We start from the raw sequence: 16,118 nt of genomic DNA, 5'->3' as shown, positions 1-16,118 counted from the left end.
CCAATCCCCCAATCGGCCCTACCCTGAGCGTGACTGAGGGTGGCATTGCAACCTCCCGATCCGCCCTGCTCTGTGCATGACGGGGCGGCGCCCCAACTCCCCAATCGGCCCTGCTCTGAGCCTGACCAGGGGCTGCACTTAGGGATTGGGCCTGCCCTCTGTCACCCGGGAGCAGGCTTAAGCCAGCAGGTCGTTATCTCCTGAGGGGTCCCAGACTGCGAGAGGGCACAGGCCGGGCTGGGGGACCCCCCTCCCCCCGCCCCCCGAGTGCACAAATTTTTGTGCACCGGGCCTCTAGTATATATATAAAAGGCTAATATGCTAAGTGTCTGTCCGACTGGTTGTTATGATGCGCACTGACCACCAGGGCGCAGACACTCAATGCAGGAGCTGCCATGACGCACACTGGCCATTTACCGAGAAACAGCACCATGGACCCGGTGCCCACAAAGCAACACTTGACTTCCCCCAAGTGGGACACAGGCCCTGCCACCACCCCAGAGCAACAGCCCACCAAATCGCAGCCGACACTGCCGAGACCCCATGGTACAAAATGCAGCCCACAGCCAAGCCCATCTTGGAAACGGTCACTGTGGGCACCAGGTAATGACATCACATAGCAATACCTGGCTTCCTCTCCCTAGCGACTAGCCTCCTTGGAGTTTCTTCAGCCCAGGAACATGACTTGCTTCATAGCCAGGTGGAAACATTTTATACTTTAACCAAATATCTGTGAAGCGTTTTCCCGTGCCTCATCTCATTTGATCCTCACAGAAGTCCTGGAGTAAGTAGAGAGGAGACTTGGCGGAATTCTATTTTCTTTTCATCAGCCAGAAAACGGAGATTTAGAAAGCTTAGAAACTTGACCCGACTGAAAAGAAGTAAGAAATGGTGGGCCTTGAAAATGACTTCAGGTTTTCTCACTGCGTAGAATATAGTCAAACACTGCTGCAGTTAAATATTTTACCCTTTGTTCTCCCTGTGTGATCTATAATTATAATTATAATTTGCTATATTCAGCTGGATTTTTAAAAATCCTATACGTTTCTGCTGTTTGCTATGAACTTATAGGCCTATTTGGCAAGGAAAATTCCTTTTTTCCCCCCTAATACACTGTGCCTTCATTTAGCTGTTACCTGTGAGCAGTGGTTCTTACTTATTTACCCATGCCTTTACATTGTCCTTAAACATACAAAACTGTGAGTTATTGATAAAATGTGCTCTCAAGTATTATTATTTTTTTAATATTTTTATTTATTTCAGAGAGGAAGGGAGAGGGGTGGGGAGAGAGAGTGAGAGAGAGAGAGAGAGAGAGAGAAATCAATGATGAGAGAGAATCATTGATCGGCTGCCTCCTGCCTTAGGGATCAAGCCTGCAACCTGGGCATGTGCCCTGACCAGGAATTGAACCATGACCTCCTGGTTCATAGGTTGATGCTCAACCAGTGAGCCACTCAGGTCAGACTCAAGTATTATTTTTATAAGTTTGAACTGTCTATAATAATAATAAAAGCATAATAAGACCGGGCAGCTGAACGACCTTCCGGACGTTATTCCAGACATCCTTCCGGACGAAGCTGCCACAGCGGGGGTCAAGGCAGAGGCGGTTAGGGGTGATCAGGCAGGCAGGCAGGTGAGCTGTTAGGAGCCAGCGGTCCCGCATTGCGAGAGGGATGTCTGTAGGATCTGGCCTAAACTAGCAGTCGGACATCCCCCGAGGGGTCCCGGATTGCAAGAGAGTGCAGGCTGGGCTGAGGGACCTCTTCTCACCCCCATCCCCCGTGCACAAATTTCTATAAGCAAGTATTTTAAAGTTCTTATCTTACTCATATCTATATTTAAAGTGTTTTAAGTTGTTTGAATTAAAGTATAATGTATATTTAAACCTAACTACAAATTAATGTAGTCATGAAACATTTTTTCCTGACCTGAGTGTACTCACCCTTATAGTTAGAAATTGGGTCATCTTGTCTTAGTGGGTAGTTTGGTATTACAGATATTGGTTAGCTATTTAACTTTGGCAGAATAAACATACTTTATTCTATAATTTACATATAACATATGGTTTAATACTAATGTAAAACAACTTTCAATGGCTTCATAGATTTTAAAACAATAGCTATGCCCTAGCTGGTTTGGCTCAGTGAATAGAGCGTCGGCCTGTGGACCAAACGGTCCCAGGTTCGATACTGGTCAAGGGCACATGACCAGGGTTGCGGGCTCGATTCCCAGTAGGGGGCATGCAGGAGGCAGCCAATCAATGATTCTTTCTCCTCATTGAGGTTTCTATCTCTCCCTTCCTCTCTGAAATCAATAAAAATTTACTATTTCTCCACTCTCTTTGTTTACAGGGTGGGGCAAAAGTAGGTTTACACTTGTGAGTATACAAAAGCATAGTTTATTCTTGTATTATTTATTAATCATTGTATTTTTTATACAAACAACTGTAAACCTACTTTTGCCCCACCCTATATATTATATTCAATATTTGGTATAATCGCCATCAGGAAGGATATTAAAAGGATACCACAAATTTTTCATGCCATCTACACTAATAAAAGACAAAGATGCTAATTGAACGTACTTTCGCTATGCTAATCAGCCAATCAGAAGAGTATGCAAATTAACCCAACAAAGATGGCCGTTAAATTTGCATACTGCAGGCAAATCCTGCTGCGCCGCCCTGCGTGGGCAATACCTTAGCTATGCTCATCAGCCAATCAGAAGAGTATGCAAATTAACCCAACAAAGATGGCCATTAAATTTGCATACTGCAGGCAGATCTTGCTGCGCTGCCCTGCCCTGGGCGGGCGGCAGAGAGATCCCAAGCCGCCGCCTGCCCCAGCGCGGGATCCGGGCCTGCCGTGTGTGACTGGGGGAGATGGGGCAGGCACCGCGGGATCTGGCGTGCCATTTGCCACCAGGGGAGTGGGCCTAAATCAGCAGGTGGTTATCTCCTGAGGGGTCCCAGACTATGAGAGGGCACAGGTTGGGCTGAGAACCGCCCCCCCCCGCCAGTGCACAAATTTTTGTGTACCGGGCTTCTAGTCCTTCTATAATTCATGAAAGACACTTCTTGATAATTTAAAAAAGAATCAGGAATGTTTTTAATTACTAAGAGAATAAAGTTGCAATTTTCAACTTAAATTATGAATAAGCTTATTCTCTATAAGCAGAATTAATAGTCTTTTTCTTTTATTCTTCCACTGGTTCCAGTATCTTAAATACATTAACTAAAGTGTTTATGAAAATGATAGGTGGCACTTATTGAGGACTTACATTGTGTTATAATCTATACTAACCACTTTACCTGTACTTATCTCATTTAATTCTTATAACCACACTTTCTGGTAAAAATTTTCTTCTCCATTTTACTGATGAGGAAACTTAGATATTGAGCAGTTAAGTAACAGAATTGCCCTTTTCTCTCTTTTACTTATCAGGCTCTCATAAAGCATATGTTGATGTGCTTGATGTTGTCATACAGGTCTCACAGGCTCTGTTCACTTTTCTTCATCCTTTTTTCCTTTTGCTCCTCAGGCTTGATCATTTCAATTGCCCAATCTTTAAGTCTGCTGTTTCTGTCTTCTACCTACTCACATGTGTTGTTGAGCTCCTCTAATGAATTTTTTATTTCAGTTATTGTATTTTCTAGCTCCAGAAATTGTTTCCTTTTATTATTTCTGTATTTTTATTGATTTTCTTATTTTGTTCATTCATTTGTTTACCTGATTTCCTTTCCTTTATCTATGATTTTGATTAGTTTTGTTTTGCTCTTTGAGCATCATTAAGAAAGTTGTTTTCAAATCTTTGTTTAGCAAATCTAATTTCTAGATTCCTCAGGGATAGTTTCTGTCACTTTATTTTTGTTCCTTTGATGAGTCATGCTTCCTGTTTCTTTGTATCCTTTTTGATTTTTGTGTGACAACTGGATATTTGAATATTATAATTTAGTAACTCTGCATATCAGATTCCCCCATTCCCCAGGGTTTGCTATTTTTATAGTGTTAAAACTGTTATAGTGTATGTGTCTAGTGACTTTCTCAAAGTATTTTTGCAAATACTTAGACCTTGACATATGTAGTCACTGCAGTTTTTATTTCTTAGTATGTGTTCTGCTAGAGTTTTGACAGAGGTTTCCTTGAATGCCAGTACTTAAAACAAAAGCAAAATAAAAAATAAAGATTTCTTTGTCTTTGCAGATTGGCTTTGTGCTATGACAGTCCTTCGTTTGTTAGTCAGGCTTGTACTCATTTGAGTGATCAACTTAACTTGGAAGCTTAAGGTTTTCTCGGTTTCTTCCTGATCATGCAGCTTGTCTTGGGCATGTGCATGGCCTTCCACTTCCCCTGTATATCTTGGTGCTTTTGAATGTCCTGATTTCCTCCAAAATTTTTCATAAGCTGTTGCTCCCAGGCCTTATGTGGTCTATTTTATGTTTCAGTTGTAATCTTTGCCCCAGTCTTCTGCGTTTGTTTGGCTTACAGTGTTTTGACAAGCAATGCCCACCATCTTTTTTTTTTTAATTTTTTTTTTTTAGTTAGATGCAAAAGAGATGAGTATCTTAAGTCCTTCAAAATAGAACAGATTTACACAATTATTTGCAAATATGATTGGTTCTGCCGCCCCTGGAACCTCCAGATACTAGGTTCTCATGCTGGGAACTAGTTTTCCTCTTCAGAACTGCTGCTGCATAGGGGAGGGGCTAAGGCAAGGGCAAGTAAAAATGCCACAAAGCTTTCAAGCTGCCTTTCTTTTTTTTTTTTTAAATATATTTTTATTGATTTTTTACAGAGAGGAAGGGAGAGAGATAGAGAGTTAGAAACATCGATGAGAGAGAAACATCGACCAGCCGCCTCCTGCACATCTCCCACTGGGGATGTGCCCGCAACCCAGGTACATGCCCTTGACCGGAATCGAACCTGGGACCCTTCAGTCCGCAAGCCCATGCTCTATCCACTGAGCCAAACCGGTTTCGGCCAAGCTGCCTTTCTTAATTCATTGTTCATTTGTTCTTTTGTAAATCTTTCACTATTTTCCAGAGTTGTTCCAAAGTTGTTTTCAGTGCTTGCTTTCAATGTTTCTGAGGGAGGATAATTTGGAGTTGTATATTACACCACTCTGTTGATGTAACTGCTTTCTTTTTTAACGAATTCTATTAATGATTTAATAGGAATAACAAAAATTTTATTTTCTTAAGTTAAAATTGTCCACTCGAAATTTACTTATTTAAGATAGTTCCTATACATTTCTGTTTTATATTTGAGTTTTTGTTATCTAAAAAATAATTTGAAAATATTACATAGAGAGCTAAATAAGACCATTAAATCATTAGAATGTAGATAGACAATAATAGAGAAAATGGAAAATTACTAAATACACAGATTTTCTGTATTTACTTGAGTGCTGGTTCTTAGACCTAATGAGTGGTCCTGGATTTTAGCATAAATAATTTGTCTGGAGAGATTGTTGTTTAACTGATTCCTGAAATAAATCAGTGTGGCTACTGTCTTCACAAATGATGCTGAGTCTTATGCTTTGCCTTGACCTTGTGTCAACATATGAATATACTTAATTCATAGATTTTTAGAAAATCATTACTTAAAATGGGATTGTAAATGTAACTAAAACTTTTCAGTTGTAATACCAGTTCATTTAAAAGACATAAAAGGTTTTATAGGTCTTTATACTAACATTTGTACCATCTTTTCCTGTCACAACTGAAATGTGGTTACCCATAGCTTTATTTTCAGTGTGAACCAGATCTTTTTCCCCCTCTTACTATTAAATATTCATCACACATACTTGGTGACATTTCTTTTACAATGCAGAGATAAACCCTTTTTATTATGTAATAGTTATCAGAATTCATACCTAGTGTGACGTGATACCTAAAATTTGATGTCTTTTAGATTTGCACCAAAGACACGATTGACTTCATGTGCTCATTCACAGCAATGTGCTGGTTCTTTTTAACCTAACCTAGCTTAAAATCTCTGGTTCTCCTTTCATTAAGCAGATATTTGTGCATAAAAAGCACCATAGAATCTGTTGTAAACTTTCATTTAGTGTGATCTAACAGTGCACAGATAGATGCTATAAGTGCCCTTCACTAAACATGACTGCAGTAAGTGCTAAAACTGAGAAAGGAATTAGATTTTCATATTTTGAAATATGTCAACACTATACATATTTTTGGCTTAATAAGTTAGATACAGGTGTATTAGAAATTACTAGTGAAAAATACGGTGCTTTCTGTATCCTCATATGAAATCAGCATTCTAATTGTGAATATTATGAACTCATTTTACAAACTTACCACTAACAAGAAATAAATGTGTTATATAAATTTCAAACTGTAATGGTCCCAAGTAATTAATGAACTATTTCTATAAATATATAATGTTGAACAATGTTATATTACATAGTAACACAATATGTATGTTATATATTGTATATAATTTATGCATTAAAAATTTACTCAGTTAATAAATCCAGATTATTTTATTGATTAGTTTGTTAAATATTGAAATACCTTTAAAATCACTATTGTACTTTAAAAATTTACTTTATTGTTAATAAGCAAGTGAAAGGAAGCCTGTTATCTCAACATTTAAGTATTTGTGTTCTTTGATCATTTAAAGGTTTTTGTGTAAGATTACTTTAATAATGTATTTGTGTGTGTGTCTGTGAGAAAGAGAGAGAAAGAGTGTTCTAAAAACAACCTATGCATCCTTGTTAACAGTACTGCTTCTACCTGGTAACTTTGTTCTAGAATCAAGAACAACTAAAAACATTATATTAAACTCTCTTGCACCCTCTGTTGTTATTTTTAGGGAACACTACACATACCTTCCCATGATTATTAGCATTAGACTTATTAAAATCCCTGGTAAAGTTAATACTTAGTTTATTATACTTTACTTCAAAATTAGGTTGATAGTAAAGTAATATTTGTTTTTAATTCTTATTTGTTATTTCTTGTGTTATAGATATGTTTTTATTGTAAAGCAGCTTAAAAATGAAAGATGAGCCTTTCTGTTTGTCTTTGATTTTTCCTACTAACGCCTCCAAATGTTTCAAACAAATGAAAGTCTCCATAGGATATAGCACACTCTATATACAATTTTCCAGAATTACAAATTCTGTCTGTGTTTTTGTAAACCTTTCAATTGTCAGACAATATTCTTCCAAAATAAGAGTCTGGAATCGTCCATACTAAAATTAAGAATTTATAACTGTCAGGAACAGATGTTTTCATAAACATTTGCTATAATTAATTTCAACTAGAGGATTGAAGGAACAAAGCAGTTTTTCCCACTTCAAAACTTTATTGCCTTTTCCTCGTATAGCAAACTCTGAAATCTTTTCTCTAATATTGTTTAGAGAAACAATTGTACTCCTTATTTAGTATGTTTTTGAGAAAGAAAAACTGCCTTTTCCTCTTATTACCAGGCTTTGAAGTTACATTTAATGTGATATATTAATTTCAAAGCAGGTATAAAATGAAGAACACTTTTGTAATGTATTATGACAAAACCTAAGTTTGTTTTTTTAAAAACTATAAGTCTTAATTATTTGAAGGATTTTATGTTTGATCTGTAAATATCAGCAAAAGGCAAGAAATGTTCCATTGGTGAGATTTTATATATTTAAGTAATCATAATCTTTAATTTTAAAGAGAAAGAAGGCTCATATATTTCAATATATGATGTACTTATTCTATGCTGATTATAGAGTGTTTCACAGGAAATGTCTGCAAGCTGTTAAATAACATGTGTTGTAGGAAATTTTCATTTAGCAAGACAGAGACTAATTTTCCTTAACATTTTTTATTTATTGTAAAACTATTAATTTTTAAAGGAAATGAAGTATATTGAGTGAGTCAATTTATAGTACCCATATTTTCAAAGATTTAACAAAGTATACCCAGCTAGAATGATCTTAACTGTTTTTGATTTATTTTCTTCTATTATAATTATCAACATTTTTGAGCCCTGTGATCCATTTTAGGATTTTTGTTTAATCGAAGAAATCTGAAAATACATTTTGAAAATACAGAGATAAAAGTACAAGTGGGCTCTGTCCAGTTCTCATCCTCCTAAAACTTGGGTGCAGCTGCAAAGATTTTGAAGAGAATCAGCATTCTTGACTAATCTGTCAACTATAAAATGTGTAAATAAAAATAGGTAGCTGTCATTAAAATTACATTTCAGCTTTCAATAACCATTTAATGAGTGGCATAATTATATAAGTATGGTACCTAAGTACTATACTCAATAATTAAAAATAATCTCATCTTTAAAGTGAAAGCTCTGTAATTACTATTTGACTTAACCAGGACCACTGTGATGATCTCCAGTGGCACCGTAGGTTGTTCAAAGTGGATTAAAAGTATAAATTAAAATTGGATGTATCAGTAAATTATTAAGCTTTAAATATCATAAAAATGAATATTACCTGATGTTTGGAAGTTACATTACAGGAATTAGGAGTATAAAATGTAATCAGATTCTAGTCTTCTTAATTTGTTTCTAAAAATAAATATGTTTTATAGTAGTATACTGTGGTTTCATAAAACTATACTTTGCAGTATGTATTTAAAAATTTAAACTATTAAAATAGTCAATAAGAATATGTATATTGTGGCATTGGTGAGCATTTTTAAACTCCTTTAGCAAATTTATTTTTATTCTATAATTTTAAACTGATAGGTATGAATTGGTTCTAAATCTGATTTTATGAGTATACCAGTTTCTTGAGAGAAAATGTGTTTTTTTCCCCTAAATGTTTGATATTACCACATGAGGCAGAAATACTTTTCAAAGTTATTTTTTTCATTTTTTAAACTGCTGAACTTTTGCCCACAGTTAAAACCTAAAGCTTTGGGAAGAATATTAAGATGTATTTAAAGCTCACTAGAATACATTATTATTCACCACCTCCCAATTCTGCTTTCTGTTTTACTTCTGTGTTTACCAAGTTTTTAGATAGGGTGAACTGGGGGCTGGAAACATTCCAGTTTTGCTCTCTGCCTGTTCTCTTTGACTGTGCCCAGTGATCAGGGAGGGTGACTTGGTCACTAACAAAAAGTTGCCCTTTGTTGATTAAGTGCTTTATAAATATTGGCTTGCCTGTGATGCATAAGAAGAAAATATCTGTACTGTACTTCATTTGTTCCTGTTAGCAGTCACTTTGTCAATATTCCTATCCAAGTTAGAAACAGTGGTGTTGGTTATTTCTTAGCATCAGTATAAATATTTGGCCTCATGGGCTCTGATTATAAAATACATTTGGGGGACGGATAAGGGGATATCCGCCTTTTGACCCAACATACTGCATAGGACTCTCACATAGTAGCTTTTCAACGGAAATATTCAGTTTTCTAATATCCATTATTTCAGTGTTTTTAAATTTTTTTTCCAGGCGACTCAAATAAAAATGGAAGAAGAACAAGTTCTACTTTAGATTCTGATGGGACTTTTAATTCCTATAGGTAGGTGATGAATACATAGATATGTAATATTACAAGATAATGTACAAAATAACTAATCTTATGGGACTCTAACCTTACAGTAGTAAGGAACTACTACCTTTACTTTAAAATTATGACAAATGTAAAGAATATTAAGATATGATTGTTCTGCAGATTTATTGAGTAATGGAAAATGCAACATTCTTAATTCTTGAATGAATGGACTTATTGTAGATATCTGTTGTTAACCTATGTTAGGATAATTGGAATGAATATATGTGTAGTATTAAGCTTCATTATAATCCTTTTTTTCCCCCAGTATATCTTTGATAGTACTAAAGGCTTTTTTTTTTTGGTTTAAGTTTTCGGCTAAAATGGAGAGTACTGTTTATGAGCAATGTAAAATGTATAGAGTATGAAATGTAATCTGTGGTTACATTAAGTGCTGTTTGTTAATATCCTGTTTGGCTTGTCAGCAAACAGGGTAGTTATGGTCTCAATTAGTGAATTTTAAAAAAGGATACACTAGTTAAGAAAATAATGTATTTTATCTAGTCTTTTGTTAATACATATTCTCCTTTTAACTTGAATTTTCTGGAGTCTTTATGGAATTTGTACCTGCATAACAGAGAAACCTAGAAAGAAGAAAGAGGAAAGTATTTCCAGCAATATTGGAAAATTTATATAGTGAACTAAAATGATATAAGAACTAGGTTTACTTTTTGGGGAAAAAGTGCAGATTCAATAATAGTACATTTTGGCATTATAGATAGCAAAGCAGATTGTTGAATAAATAATTGGAGTACACTGTCCTTATGGTTAATTGGTTCTGATACTTGTGTAATGACACTATAAAATATATGCAAGAACCATTGTACGCTTGGAAACTCATTTGAATGTTAAGCTGTCATTCTTTTTATATAATAAATATGGAATTTATGCTTAGAATTTTTATATTTTTATTTGCATACATACTCTATATCCCTAATGGGAACTGTATTATTTGTTTCCTCAGATCCTAGGCAAGCTTTTAACATCTAGAGTAGGGACTAGTATACAATAAGCACTTAATAAGAATATAGTAAATGTGAAATTTTTTACAATTGGTTTATGAATTCCAAAAAATGAGCTGGTAATTGAAACACTTGACATCTTTACTTTGTACCGGTTGGGGTCTGTATAAATAACCAGTTGCTCTAGTGTCATGGATACTACAAAAGGCTTGTGTTCCCACGGTATTCTAGAAGATATTATCACAGCAGTCAAGCTCATATGTTGTCATTATATTTTCACGGTATCTGTCCTAGCTTATAAATGTTAGAATTCTCCAAATCCTTCTTTTAGTGCTGAAGTGTGATATAAACTTGGAATTTGACATATTAAATAATAGGTAGAATCCTCTATCTGAACATGTTGTAGCTGATCACTCCAAATAAAAAGGAGAATATAAATGATAGTTAAGTAAAGATTCATGAGTTGGCATGTAACTGAGGTATGTTAATATGATAATTCATGTGAAATCCATGGTGGTGATATTATTAGATATAAATACAATAAAAAATAACCAAGACAAAAGGGAAATAAAGATGTATTTCAAAGGAAGGAAAATCTATATGTATATAAATTTTGTTGGTGAAATATATTTTACATTACATTTATAGTTTAGCTAATTATTGTAAATAATGGACATAATGTAAAATTAAGAGAAATGTGTTAATGTGAATGCACAGTATTTGCAATTTATTGTCTTCTTGAATAGTTTGAAGATTAAAGGATCTTAGTTTTATTGAATGATAATTATATTTTGAAAATGAACTTCTAATGCAACTTTGCACAATAAATACTAGGTTGTTAACTAATATATTTTTAATCAATGCCTGTCAGTGTTGTAATGTTAGGATATTAATTTATTATTGTAATTAAAAAGGCAAGATAAAAAGCTCAGGTGGTACAGTATATAAAAACAAGCTTTTAATAGTTGGCAGGCCAGTGCTGTTATTAAATAGTATTATAGTATTTAAGGTGTGAAATGAATATTTTTCTATTCAGTAGGCAATAGTTCTTACAATATAATGAGCTTACTTGTGAATTTGACACTTGGGTTAAATGCAGAATTCATAGAAGCACAGCTCTGGGGTATATTTTCATATTAAGTCTAACTGATAAAACCAAGGAATTGTTGCAAAATCACAGTACAATGGCAACAGAATTGTCAGTAAAATTTACTTTTGAAAATGAAAATGATTTTTTTCCTGCCATCATAGCTCTTTTAAACTAACTAGAAATAGGTCATTGGAAAAATGTTAATATTCCAACCCTCAAACATCCTAACAATTCTACCTTTGTATATTGCTTAAAATGCCTGAGAAATCCTGACCTTCCTTCACAGCTAAATAGTTCTGGCTGTCAGCCTGGTAAGAACACACTCAAGCTGCATATACTTGTGTCCAGGATAATGATCAGCCTTAGTTTGTCATCTGTTAAATGGATTCTGCCTTGTCACAGCTGTTTTAAAGACTGAGATAAAATGTATAAGATAAAGCTTTTGGAAAATCTAAAGGCAAAGCATGGCATCATTATTATTCTTTTATGCTTACCTCATGTAAATTGTCAACTTTGTAGCCTTAGTCCTCATTTAACCCTTTTATTGCATACTAGAGGCCCGGTGCACGAAAATTCATGCACTGGTGTGTGTGTGTGTGTGTGTGTGTGTGTGTGTGTGTGTGTTCCCTCAGCCCAGCCTGCCCCCTCTCACAGTCTGGGAGCCCTCAGGGGATGTCCTACTGATGTTCTAAACAGCAGTCTGGCCTCCCTCTGCTCGAGGCGACCGGGAGGATCAGGGGAAGGCGCCGCCCCCATTACCCGGCTGCTGCTGCCTCAGCCCTCACTTCTTAGCACTGGCCCCACCCCCTTCCCACTTGTGGGGGAGGCGATCTGCGGCCAGGCTGGCTGGGGGAGGGGCTGTGGGAGGTTGAGGCACTGCGGGTCGCACCCTGTCCAGCCTCTGGAGGCTCCGGACCACAGCGCCACCTCCGCTCCCAGCGCCGCCTCTGCGGAAGGAGGGGCCCAGAAGGAGGGGCCGCGTGGCTGCCAGCCATTGGCCCTTGCAACCGCTGCAGCTTTGTCCGGAAGGACATCTGGTCTAATTAGCATATTACCCTTTTATTAGTATAGATGCCGAGGTTTTATTAACTTTTGAATTGGTCACCTAAACCTATATTTTTCCATTGTTTCTTTTAATTTGGTCCTAAATTTTCAGATTCAAGAGGACACAGTCGCCATTTTCTTATTGTTGTTTTTTAATGTTTTTTAAAAATATGTTTTTATTCATTTTACAGAGAGAGAGGAAGAAAGAGGGAGAGAGAGAAACATTAATTAGCTGCCTCCTGCATGTCCCTTACTGGGGACTGAGCCCTGAAACCTGGTCATGTGCCCTGATTGGAAATCAAACTGGCGACCTCTCAGTGCATGGGATGACATTCAAGTCACATTGGCCAGAACTGTTGTTTTGTTTTGTTTTGTTTTGTTTTGTTTTGTTTTGTTTTTGTTAGTAATATCTAAACACTGTGAGTTGGTTCAAATCCTGACTCCAAATACTTTGGAGACTTTGGACAAGTTTTAGCCTCACTTTCCTTATCTTTAAAATGGGAATAATAAAACACAATTATGAGGAGTCAATGGGATAATGTCACGTGGTAAATGCTAAATTTCAAAATATTTTTTTTAAAATATATTTTATTGATTTTTTACAGAGTTGAAGGGAGAGCGATAGAGAGTTAGAAACATCGATCAGCTGCCTCCTACACATCTCCCACTGGGGATGTGCCCGCAACCCAGGTACATGCCCTTGACCGGAATCGAACCTGGGACCTTTCAGTCCGCAGGCTGACGCTCTATCCACTGAGCCAAACCGGTTTCGGCAAATTTCAAAATATTAACTGATTTTTAGCTTGTCATCATTTTGGTAACAGAGAAATTTTTTATATGCTCCAATATAAAGATACCAAAAAGAAGACTTAAAAAAGATTTGTCTTACAGGAAAATAACTTTTGTCTGTTAGCAGAAAGCTAAGAACACGCTTATTACCCTGAGGCTTAAAACTCTCGATCTCTGATACACATTGCCTTTGTATAGCAAAATTGTACACATAGTAAAGATGAAAGGAAGATGTTTTACTATTAGTGTAAGTTCAGAGATGGATTTTTGGAATTTTAACAAAAAATTTTGAAGTTTAAAATTGATGGACCCTAATCCATAGCTTTGTGCCTAAATGTTCATAGATTTGTTTTTCATAGGCTAGGAGTTTTTCTTGGTGTTTGTGTCTTTTGTTGTTTTGCTTCATTGATTCAAGATAGAGTATAGCTGCATTTAACTCCTAAGGCACCAGTATGATTGCCATCTGATGCCTGGGTAATAGACTAGATCTTGTTTTGGAAGTTTTTGTTAAAAATTGATTGCATATGTTCTAAGTAATTGAGAAGATATTATTGCTTTATGCTTTAGATCTTGTAATTTTGGGAGGAGACCAGTTTTAATGTTTTCTGTCAGATGATATGAGCTTTCCATTTTCCTTATAAAACCATTAAAACCGAGAGACCCCTTGCTGCGTATGAAAGAAAAGTAGTTTGCTGATTAACAGTTTGCAATAGATGTTTAACTAAGTGACTGTAGCATGAGGCCACATGATAGAAGGAATACTCTCTCACTACCACCCTGCCCCCTTTTCCCAAGGGCAGCTGACCTTCTCCTCTGCAAAGAGGCAAGCCCCTTGCCATCATATATGACTACAGACTATTACATTAATCTGTTTAGCTGTAGTACCAGCTGCTTGCATGTTTTTAATTATCATATCAGGTGGTATAACAGTGACCTATGAAATAAACTGAAGGTGAACATTTTAAAATGTTCTATTTTATGTTATGTTCTAAATATCTTTATTGATCAAATTATAACTCTCTACAAAGGTTCATGGGGAGTCTATATGGTTTTTGAGGCATTGTAATGCTTTTTAAAAGTATGTCATAATTCCAATATAGGAAATAACTTCATTTTTGTCTCATTAGATGGTATTGATATAGCCACAAATATTTGTTAAAAATTGATTAGTTTAATAGTCAATTTGTTAGAGAAAACTCAGTCCAGTTATTGGTATTCTCTGGGAAACTCAAAGTAATGCTTCATTTTCAGACATTGTCTTGGCATTCTATAAGTAGCATAGGTTAGAATATAAACCATTGTAGATTATTTTAAAATAAATTTGTATATTTAACTCTGATTTTCTAAACTCTGTCTATACATATATACATACATATATAGTATGACTAGTAATCATCTAGCCTACCCTAATTATTTTCAAATTTTAATTTCACATGGTGCCATTTCTGAGTATATTTTCTTAAGCTGTGCTGTTAGGAAAAATGTACTATCTTTTGGATATTGACAATTGGAAAATTTTCCAACAATACTTTGTCAATGCAATGTTGATTCCATGAGACACAGTTTAAAATAATAACAACTAATGGTTGTTCAGTTATGTCAGAGCCAATAAACAAAGACTGTAATAATTTAGTTAGAAACCCTGGTATTGAAATAAAAAAACAATGGTATTTGGATACGAAAGAATTTCATATGTGTATCTTTTGCATTAATAAATCCTACAACTGGGATAGTAAGATAACTTGAGACTTGAAAAATGTATAAACACCTTAAAAACTTATAAACAATACATTATTTATGTCTTTAAGAAATATCCATACTTTTTGGATTCTAATCTTTCTCTCTAAAGCAGTGGTTCTAAACCTTCCTAATGCCGCGACCCTTTAATTCAGTTTGTGGTGACCCCCAATTTCATTGTTACAAATTGAACATAATTAAAGCATAGTGATTAATCACAAAAACAATATGTAATTATATATGTGTTTTCCGATGGTCTTAGGTGACCCCTGTGAAAGGGTCGTTCGACCCCCAAAGGGGTCGTGACCCACAGGTTGAGAACCGCTGCTCTGAAGAAATACTATATTTCGTATTTCAAAAGAACTTTTGTTGAAGAAATAAAGGGAATTTTCCCCCTTTCTATATTTTCTTAACTTTGTCTAAAGTGATGGGTATATAATTTTTTAATAGTGATCAGAGCTTCCAGAGTTGCCTCCCTTTTTCAACTGAGTATGTTCTATATCCCACAGAGTCAAAGCTGTTTAAGTGGGTAAAAAGTTTTTTAAAATTTACTTGGGTTATTTTTTATAATCTAATAGTTAAGTCTCTTCCTAAATAAGGAAAAAATATGTTAATTTGAACTTTAGTCATTGAGTAAATTTTAAAAATTAGTCTTCATGTTGTATCACAAATATTTTTATGTATCATCTTTACATGTAATAAGCAATTTGGGAGGAAGTGGGAAACATTCTTCCATCACTTACATTTATTTTTGGTATAATACCTTTTCCCACCATTTAATAGGTAAGAATGTCATATGTCTCTTGAAATGACAATGAAGTAATGATTCAAAATATTAGAGTAGAGATCATAGAGCCAAAGCATACTTTAGATTTAAAACTCAGAAATCTGGGTTCTAGTTCATTCTTAGTGTGATATAAATTTGTTAATCTGGTATTTTTAAGAGTATGAAGTCATAGACTTACTGAAA

At 35.3% G+C, this 16,118-nt stretch overlaps 1 protein-coding gene across 13 annotated transcripts in view; it reads left to right on the top strand.

Annotated features, from left to right (window-relative positions):
• The window catches only part of TBC1D5 (TBC1 domain family, member 5), a 425,203-nt gene that overhangs the window by 203,288 nt on the left and 205,797 nt on the right, over positions 1–16,118 (top strand). For 12 of the 13 annotated variants that reach the window (XM_014537570.1, XM_005863632.2, XM_014537574.1 and 9 more), the window contains one exon: positions 9,427–9,496. The exons of the other annotated variant lie outside the window; for it this stretch is intronic. In XM_014537570.1, coding sequence (XP_014393056.1) covers positions 9,427–9,496 — 70 coding nt within the window. The remainder of the gene's footprint in view (positions 1–9,426; positions 9,497–16,118) is intronic. 13 annotated transcript variants of the gene reach the window in all.

The sequence above is a fragment of the Myotis brandtii genome, unplaced genomic scaffold (genome assembly GCF_000412655.1).
Source record: "Myotis brandtii unplaced genomic scaffold, ASM41265v1 scaffold18, whole genome shotgun sequence".
Lineage (NCBI taxonomy): Eukaryota > Metazoa > Chordata > Mammalia > Chiroptera > Vespertilionidae > Myotis > Myotis brandtii.
This window is presented reverse-complemented; position numbering and strand designations above follow the sequence as displayed.